Genomic DNA, 10,090 nt, shown 5'->3' on the forward strand with positions numbered 1-10,090 from the left:
CGCCGGCCGACCATCGGGTTTGCTGGCACCGTGGGCAAGCGGTCGTGGTCGGTCGCCTGTACGAGTAGCTGTAGGAGGCTTTTGCTGTCGCTGGCTACCACAGTCCGCTGGCCGAGCATCGGAGTTGCTGGCACGAACCGGGCGCGGCCGATGACCCACAGCGCCGACATCACTCGAGCTCTCAGAGCCCACGTGCCGCTTGCAGTCCCTGGCCAGGTGCTAGAACTCATGGTAGAGCAGGCACCTCTGCGGCAGACGGCAGGTGGCAACCCAGTGGATGTATGACAGGCAGTTGAGGCACCTGTCGCGTAGCGTGTCTGGGATGCGGCGATGTCGATGTGGCCGAGGTGCTCTCGCGACAGAGGCGTTCCGCTAGCCAACAGGGCAGTTGAAGCAGAGCCCAACCAACTCCGGCGGCACCGGGCGCGAGACCGCCGGAGCACGACGTTGTTGCCGCCTCCAGCGGCGCCTGTTCTCGATAAGATGGAACCCATCCGCATCCGCTGGAGATGCCATGCGCGGTGGGTGCGATGAGGATACTGTGGGGTGGGCCGAGCGCTGGGCATGACGTGGTGGCCCATCGGCGTCAGGTGCGGTGGACCTACGGCGAGGACCCAGCCGCTGGTGCACCAAAATCCGCTCCACAACCCGGGTCTCCGTCGCCGGAACGGAGCGACGTGTCCCACGACCGGCCTCCGGCCTCGCGCGCCTTGGTCGACGACGCCCATGCCGGGTACGATGACACCGGGCCATCTCGTCAGCCGCCATGCCTAGGTTGGCCATGACGACCTCGCTGGGGCCTAGCGCGGCGTTGACTATGGGAGGTGCTCCCGCCGAGGCAGGCTGCGCCAACGCCCAACAAGCAGCCTCGAGGTAGGGGGAGGGGGAGCGCTCGTCCTCGTCGTCAGTGAGGGAGACCTCATCCCATCGCATGGATTTGGACCTACCGACGGAGGGGAAGAAGGGGGTGGCATCAGGGGAGAGAGGGGCCGGCTGCGGTTGCGGCGGAGCACTGCAGGATCCCACGAGCGACGACCTGGTGGCACGTCGCGCCCCGGACGACCCATCGCCACCAGGGGCGCACTGCAGCGGCGCTGCCCGCGCGTCGGCCGGCGACTGCGCCAAGCGCTCCAGCTGAGGAAGGGAGGAGCACGGCGGAGGAGGAGGTGGGGACGCGGACTCCGGCGCCGGCGCTGTTTGGGCGGCATCGCCCGTCATGGCCGCCGCCCGTGCGGCAGGCCCGCCATGGCGGGGCGTGGCGCACCGATGGAGAGGGCCGAGGTGGACAAAGGGGGGAGGGGGAGGGGGAGGGGGAGGGCGCCGTGGGCGGCGGCGGCTGAGTTTTTAATATTTACACATACACATGATATCACTGTGCTCTCAGGAAAAAAAAGTGGTTGTCCAGGTGATTATCTCACAACTTATTGTAGTAAAGTAAAATCAAGCATAGCAGAACAAAAGAACAAAGCTTTTCTTTTGATGAAAAGAATGAAGATTGACTTATGGAACTGATTCGCTTACCTCGTTAATGCAATGCAAACTGCATATAGATTGACATGTAAGTAAACATTGGCCGATTCCGATATACGCAAATAGGAATTGTACATTGATTCCACAGGCTCCAAATAGAAGAGAGCTAGAAGAAATGGGAAAAGATCACACATGCATGCCATGGCACATTAATTAACAGCGCGGGTAGTCGAGCTAATGTAACAACTAGAGTACTAGCTAATACCTAGGGAAGAAGTGGAAATCTCTAACTAGCAAGGAAGGTAGAGAGCGATATACGGCGGTCCGCGGTCGGCCGGTGCAGGTGCAGGTGCATCTAGCGCTAGCTAGAACGACGTCGGCGGTGGCCGCGTCACAGCCGCGTGCCCCCACTGGCCGAACATGTCGTGCGGCGGCGTCTGCGGGACGGCGTACATGGACGACGGCGGCACGACGGGGCCCCCGCTGCTCTGCTGCTGCTCCAGCTGCTGCGCGGTGGCGGCGCCCTCGGACGACCCGGACAGCACGGCGCCCTCCTCGGCGTCCTGGTCCAGCGGCAGCCTCTCGTAGGTGGCGTTGCCGAACGTGGCGGCGATCACCATGACCGGGCCGGACGCGATGAGCTCCCCCATGACCCTCCCGCCCACCACCTGCCCCTGCCCTCCCGCCAGGTACACGGCGAGCCCCGTGGCCCCCGGCGGCGCCGGCGCCGGGAGGAAAGCCCCGGACATGGACAGTATCTCGAACCGGCCGCGCAGTGCGACGGCCGCGGCGCCGGCCCCCGCGGGCTGCCGCAGCGTGACGTTGGTGACCGCGCCGGTCCCGCTGAGCACGGAGACGCCGCGCTGGCGGCGGCGGGAGAAGCCCGCGATGGCGTCCACGATGTCGGCGCCGCTGGCGATCTCCAGCACGAGGGAGCGCATCGCGTTGGGGCTCTCCCGCGTCACCACCACGGGCGGCTTCGGCTTGTTCTTGGACCCCGGGGGCCTCCCCCGCTGCCGGCGAGGACCTGCGCCTCCCGCCCCGGCACCGGCAGGCGGGGGCGACGCGTCGTCCTCGTCGTCGTTGTTGTTGCTGCTGTGGGGGCCCGCGCCGACGTGGGAGTGGGCGTAGCCGTGGTGGCCCTGCAGCGAGTGGCCGTCGAGGCTCCCCATCTCCTCGGCCGTCGCACTGCCGGCCGGCCACCTGTTTGCCAGCCCTACTATTTTCGTAGCCGTAATGAACACGACGCGGCGAGAGAACGAGGAGGCAGTAGTCTCTCTCTGAGCTACCTAGCCAGCAAATGGTCGGGACGAGACGAAACTATAGCCGTCTTCGCTCTCCGCGGCTATTTTATGCCTCTCTCTCTATATAGATAGAATAGAATAGAATGCACTTCTTCTCCTCGGGATTTTCCTATTCCTTCCCCTCGGAGAACCTTTTGGGGGCGCGCTATCACCTAAGGCCCTGTTCGTTTGACAGGGAATCACCCATCGAAACTAATCCTGCCAGGAATACTTTAGTAATTTATATAGCAAAGGGAATCACCCATCGAAACTAATCTTGCCAGAAATACTTTAGTAATTTATATAGCAAACTGTCACTAGCATTGAATCCTGCCAGGAATAGAGCTAAACGAACGAGCCCTAAGGAGAATGGACACCTCCGACTCCTACCCGAACCCATGGGCAGTCAGGCCTGCGGATGTAATAGTCAGGCCTGTTCGCTTGAACTCATCAGGTTTAGCAGCTAGAATCTACGGTATTTTTCTATCACAACAAAAACAGTTTTAGTTAGGCCTGTCAGTAGTGGGTGCAGCCACACCCACGCAAAAACAGACAAATAGTTATTATAGCTAAATTTTCAATATATTCACGTCCTTAAAATAAAAGTCTATGCACCCACGAGTCAAGCATGCCACTTAGAATTTTCTCTGGCTCCGCCACCGCCCGAACCAAGACATATATATACACGGTACGGTCAGTGGATGCCCAGTGGCTACTGTTTATCGCACTGTAGTGCCACATGTGTACGTTCGTACGCTAAATTAAGCAGCCAGAGAGAGAAAAGAAGAGTAACGGTGAACGTTCGGGGAAGGTGGGGGTACGTACGTACGCCCATGGCTGGCGCGCGGCGGCATGTCTATTCTGATCGCCGCCGCAGATGGGCCGGGGTTTGAAAACTGGTCGTGCAAATAGACGGGACATCACACACCACCCTATCCGGGAGCGCGAACATATGACCGTCAGACCGTCGTGTGCGCCCTCCTGTGGAGAGTGCCAAATGCACCGCGTGGTGCTAAACCACGTGCGTCTTTGGATGCGACGACCGTTTCCATCAGGCGGCGCTGTACCGGTGCCCACTGCCCAGTGCGTTTGTAGCTGCCGACTTGCCGTTTCTTCAGGATCCCAACGGACGGACGGTAGGTGCGTGTGGGGTGGCGTACGTGTCTACTTGAGCACTTCATTTCGTATTGAGCTTATTCACCTCCTGTCCTGTAGCCTCGTCTCTTTATCCCACCCGGTTTCAGAAAGTCTCGAGAGAAAAACCCGGCTTCAAGAGCCTTGTCAATCCAATCTCCAAATTGCCGAGCATTTCATGGGGTTATGGAATGTTAGAAATAAAATTTCCATCGAGAAGAAATTCCCTGCAAACTCAGCAGATGTGATTTTCAATATTCTACTCCAGTGATGGTGGCCACTGCTCAAGAAAGGGAATCGGTAGGAGCTGGATGAGAAGATGGAGGGCGATGAAGATTTGGGCAAGAGATTTTGCTAATTACATGAACGAAGAGTGCACTAAAAACTTAATGTAATCGAGCCTTCAATATAATGTCTCCTGCTTAGCTAGGTTGATTGGTTAAAACTCCATGCTGGGCTCGATCCATGTGGGAGTTTGCTCTGTTCTGTTCGTTCCTGTAATATGTTGTAGGGGAATTGGTTTGCTCTTTTCTCTATGGAGCTTAAACTTGTAAGGTGGTAACCCCAACATGTTACGTTAGCTAACTATGCGTTCAATGTAAGGAATAATATATACTTTTTCAAAACAAAAAATAATGAGCATATTATCACGCATATATCGCTCGACAGAAGAGGCAAGGGGATTCGCTCGCCATTCAGGCTGCCTAGGCCCTCCCTCACAAGCACTTGGCCTTCCTGCTAGACGGCAATGCATTTGTTAATCTTTTTGGATGGCTCTTTGGGTGTGAGGAAGGCAGAACCGACGTGGCAGAAGGCGATGAATCCGTAGTCCCTGGACGGCCCTGTGGACTTGTAAGTGATGAATAAGGCCTCCTAGAGATCCCATAGGCGGGGAAGATGGCACAAAGTGTCGTAGATGCCCTCCCGCTAGACCCCCCATATGTAAGAGCTTGTGAAGGATTGATGTCGGGGATCAATACTAGGGTACCCGAAGAGGATGAGCTAATAACCATCAACATTGATTCACCCGAACGGTCAAGAGCGTGACTACAGCTCTTGCCGGCCCCCAGGTACGCAAGCTCAGCCTTGCCCGACCCCTGAGGGTGGCTCCGCCTCGCCCGACACCGAGGCCGCGGGTTCCGCCTCATCCGACACCTGAGGGTGGCTCCGCCTCCTCCAACCCCTGATGGTGGCTCCGCCTCGTCCGACACCGAGGCCGCAGGCTCCGCCTCGCCCGACCCCCGAGGGCGGACTCCGCCTCGCCTGACCTCTAGGGGCGGGCTCCGCCTCGCTCGACACTGAGGCCGCGGGCTCTGCCTCGCTCCACCCCAAGGGTGGACTCCACCTTGCCCAACCTCTGGGGACGGGCTTTGTCTCGCTCGACACCAAGGCCACGGGCTCCGCCTCGCCCGACCTCGAAAGGCTGACTCCGCCTCACTCGACACCAAGACCGCGGGCTCCGCCTCGCCTGTGGCAGAACCTCCTAAATTATAGGGCCCACATGCACCTGTCACTGTCCAATGACCTTTGACATCTATGCATATATTTTCGGTAACTTAAGAAGACTGTCGGGTGTCCTTGGGGAACCCCGAATCATCCACGATTTCCGAGCAGGATCATATTACAGAGTCATTGCAGTATTACAACATTTATTCAAATATATACATCAGAGTAAAAACAGCGGAAGTCTTACAATAACTTAGTTTACAAACCAGTGGTTTCAAACCTTACAAACTAAGTTCGATAGTTAATACAAAACGTAGTAGTGGAGTGGCATTATACATAATACAAAACACACAATAGAACTGTCCTGCCCAAGGGCCACACATTTACTTCTCATCGTCAGATCGAACGATAGTCATGCAGCACGATCCAAAACAGATCTGCTCATGAGGCTCACCTGCAACAAGGGTCAACGAACCCTGAGTACAAAAGTACTCAACAAGACTTAACCGAAATATTAACTGATAAACTTAGGAATGTAGGCTCAGGGATTCAAGGTATAGCTTTAACAATAATCAAAGTTCTTTTACGTAAAAGCTCTTTAACAAAATTCTTTATATAGAAAACTTCATAAAATCATATACAAAGCTGACACGATCCGTGTTGAGATCATGAAACTTCATATCCAACACCTTCACAAGCCTTATTCGAGTTCCAGTTATTAATACTACGATGATGAACAGTGAGTTGAGTCTCCATAACCGAGGAGCAACGACGATTCGAACCGACTAAACATAGCTGGGGATTCCAGACCACACGACATATGCAGGTCCCCGACCTACATATACCAACCTATCCTCGGATCCTCTAAAACAAGAATGGGTCCGCGCCACCCGAGAATACAGTACTCCACCAATCCAGCCCATTGCCACGTGGGTACACGCTATTCCCGCCATCTCTCCACTCCCAGTGCGCGAGTAGCCATTCTCATAATAGAATAGCCGAGCAAAGGCTTACCGGAGTATGTGGTTAGTACTACAAAGTCTCACCTCATGCAATTCAACAACGGTACGGACCTTAATCGACACAGGCGAAAAGAACCCGCTCACAAGACCTCCATGTCTTGTGGCTCACACACACCGAGTCCGCCCGGTCTAGATTTATTACTTCACATGCTCATATTTCATGATAACATAAGTAACCAAAGATCCATTTAAAACTCGCAGGTGACAGATAATCACCTGACTAAGCATGACTAAGCATAACTAGTCATTTACAAAGTAAAACTGGTAATCAAGGTAGATACGGAAAAACAAGGCTGGTAATGCACCAATTAGGTTTCCACTTGACTTCTAATCACTTAATGCAGTACAGGAAAGCAAAAGCGAAATTAATTTGTAAAACACAAGGTAGGGTTGTATGCATCCGGGGCTTGCCTTCGTTGACGGAAAAGTCCGGTTCCTGCGACGTTCCACAAATATCTGATCCGACCTCAACAGATGGATTAACTTCCTCAACCACTTGATTAACTACCACGTGTTCACCTTCGTTCACTACACGTAGTAACAATGCCATGTTTAACATGATGCGAGATATAAAACATGATGCTCGATGATGGATGCAAAAGTTAATAACTTGAATACAACTTTCCTTCGCGGTACAGTTACAAATAATTATCATAAAGCATTTTTAGTCGTGCTTCTAATAAGTCAAAGGTTCACTTATTATACATGCTTACCAACTAAAGCCTCATCATGAAAAGACATGTATAAACAATATACAAGGAAATGTATAACTTTTACTTTTTACCCAAGAGGTTGCATCTAAGAAGCAATCAAGTTTATTAACATGCATTTACGAACGAAATTCTTAACTAAGTCATTTAGAATTATTAACTAAAGGGCGAACCTAAACATATCAAGAAGGTAATCACTTGGCCATGACACAGCAGGGGTGGGGTGTTTCATGATCTATAATCAACTCCAAAATCATTCAGGACATCTCATGATCTATGTTTATCATTTTAACAATTATTAACTAATAATTAAGGCATATAAACAAGAGTATAATTAAACATCATCAAATTAATCCCAAACTTTTTGTGGAGGCAAGTTTTAACAATAAACAGATACAATAAAAGTTTCATGGTCACTGGATATTTATGTTGGCCTATAAAAATTACACAGCAAGCATTTCTTAATTAAAAGGACTAATTTTTAAGCATCCAAAAACTATTGATTTTCATGGTTTCATATTTTTCCTAAATAGTTTACATCTCAGAGAGGTTACACAAAAAAATTTCATAATTTTTGGAGCTCTATTTAATTCTACACAAAAATAACAAATCACGGCACTATTTAAAATAATCACGGACTTTTCATTTAGCATCGCTACAGTGCCATCGTCTTCCTCCGTGAGCCGAACGGCGCAAGGAACACGGCGGCGATGCTGCTGGCCGATCAAGGCAGTAAAAATGGTGGTGAGGTGGCGCAAGATCATCGCAAGACTTGGCCGCACTGATAGGTGGACTTGGCGTGGCGTGCAGTGGCTCTGGACAAGCTGACCACGGCAGCAGGCGGCGAACATGGCTGACCGTGGCGGCGCAACGCTGGAATGGTGACTACGGCGCAAAATTGATCAAGATGGAGCTGGATTAGGCATGAAGAGACTCACCACGACTTGAGCAGCTAACTAGATGAAGCCGAGATGTGCTGGAGCTCCCTGCCGACGACGGCGGCGTTCATGGCAGTTCGCACCGACGTCGCGACGGCGTTCCGGCAAACAAGGCGATTCCGGCCGGTAGCAACAGCTAGGCTGGGCTCAATCGAGGCGCAAGGACAAGGCAAAGCTGTGGCAAGCTTGGCTGCGACGGTGAAGCACTATGGCGACGGCGCGGGCACGACGGAGATGATCGGCGACGTCGAGAAAAAAAACAGAGAAAAGAGAAAGAGCGACGGCGATGGCGTCTCAGCCTTTATAACGCGGTCAAGGCACACGGAGACGACACCCAACAGCTTCTCCACGCCAGCGCGACGTCGAAGGCAGCCACCGCGACGACTGGAAGATGATCGAAGATCACCGACGGTGAACTGGCTTCCGCGGTTACTGTTCATCGAATTTACAGAATTGTCATTTTCTAAAATCTTCAAATTACTCCCAAAATTGCATGGTAACTCAAAAATCTCCAAAAATAAAAGTTGTTCAAAATTTAAAGTTCTACAACTTTGCTTTTATAACCAACCCCTAATTCGGTTTACATTTTGAAATTTAAATTTGAATTAAAAAAATGGGACATTTAAAGAATTTCGCCTTTTCGAATTACTTCAAATTTTTCATAACAACTTTAAAAACTCCAAAAACAAACTTTGTATAACTTGACAAGCTCTACACTTTTGCTTTTGGGCTCAACCCCAAAATATGCTTAGATTTTGAAATGAGTTTTCAGGGTAGAATTTAAATGCTAAAAATCCAGGTTATCTCGAAAATTCCAAATCCAAACCAAATTTTTAAACTTGATTCAAACAATTCAATTCAACACTCATAACATAAATGTAAACTTGTTTTAGTGAATGCATATCAAAGTTTGCAATATGACCAATGCCTTGCAATGCATATGATGACATGTCCTGTTTTTAATATTTAAACACCCGAGGTGTTACATCGCCCGACCTCTAAGAGCTGGCTCCGCCTCGCCCGACCCTTGGATTTGGGCTTCACTTCACCCGGCCTCTGGGGAAGAACTCCGCCTCGCCTGACCCTAAGGCCGGGGGCTTCATCTCGCCCGACAGAGACTCACGCCATCGCCAACCACTCCGGTCCAAGCGTATAGGTCTGGGTCAAAGCTCTGACACCAGGGAGGAGACTGGCATGCCTCAATGTGACCCGCGACCACGACAAACCATACCTGAGGGTTCACATCAGGAACAGCATCGGGCATACCGGTGCTATTCTGTCTAACCCCCGTACGAACACTGATGGGCGCGTCAATTCACCACGATGTCCGCCAAGACGGGGTGGAGCGACATGACCGGCAAATGATGCCTGCACATGGCGCCAATGATGGATAGGGCCACGACGAGAAGCTGTCCCTGTTGATGTCTCAGGGTCGGCGGGACCCGCATAGAGGAGAAGAAGGACCCGACGATCCTGAAGGACTTCCTCCTCTCGTTCTCTTGTCTTCCTCCACTGTAACCCCTGCTTTCCCTTGGCCTATAAAAGGGAAAGCAGGGCATCCTATTAGGGGGCATCAAACCGTCGATCGGACCAACGATCGCAAAGGCCTCACATCAAACCATCTGACTCGCATCCGATCGATCCATCAAACCCTGAACACGCAGCCAAGCAGCAATCGAGCTCTTGGCACCCATTAGTTCCTTCCACCAGAGACTTGGGACTTGTCCCTCTCTCAACCGTTTATAACCCCTACTATGAACTTTCAGTGCTAGTAATACGAGCAACAGCAATGAACTAGACGTAGGGACATTCTGCCCGAACCAGTATAAACCTTGTGTCCTCTTAGCACATCATCCGAGCCAGAAAGCACAATATTAGAACTTTACTTGTTGGTGGCAACTCGAAACACCGATAGTTGGCGTGCTAGGTAGGGGCCTTTTGTGCGTCTCGACGCTTTGGGGACCTAGACTTCATCATCACGATGGAGGGAGAGCTGGCGCTGGCTCCCGCAGCCGTCCAACCACTCCACTTCACTGGCCTTGACACGATCGCCGAGGCACTCGAGGAGCTGCGGCTGTATGCATCAA

The 10,090-nt window shown here is 52.1% G+C and overlaps 1 protein-coding gene across 1 annotated transcript; it reads right to left on the bottom strand.

Moving 5' to 3' along the window:
* Positions 1 to 1,545: 1,545 nt before the first annotated feature.
* LOC136540183 (AT-hook motif nuclear-localized protein 22-like) lies at positions 1,546 to 2,880 on the bottom strand. The gene has a single exon (XM_066532189.1). It carries the CDS (start codon positions 2,640 to 2,642, stop codon positions 1,836 to 1,838), a length of 807 nt encoding a protein of 268 aa, XP_066388286.1. The 5' UTR covers positions 2,643 to 2,880; the 3' UTR covers positions 1,546 to 1,835.
* Positions 2,881 to 10,090: the final 7,210 nt, after the last annotated feature.

The sequence above is a fragment of the Miscanthus floridulus genome, chromosome 2 (assembly GCF_019320115.1).
Source record: "Miscanthus floridulus cultivar M001 chromosome 2, ASM1932011v1, whole genome shotgun sequence".
In the NCBI taxonomy this organism is placed as follows: Eukaryota; Viridiplantae; Streptophyta; class Magnoliopsida; order Poales; family Poaceae; genus Miscanthus; species Miscanthus floridulus.

What these genes read in the sequence shown, in the direction of transcription:
- LOC136540183 (XM_066532189.1), bottom strand. Translation starts at nt 2,642, where the DNA reads ATGGGGAGCCTCGACGGCCACTCGCTGCAGGGCCACCACGGCTACGCC.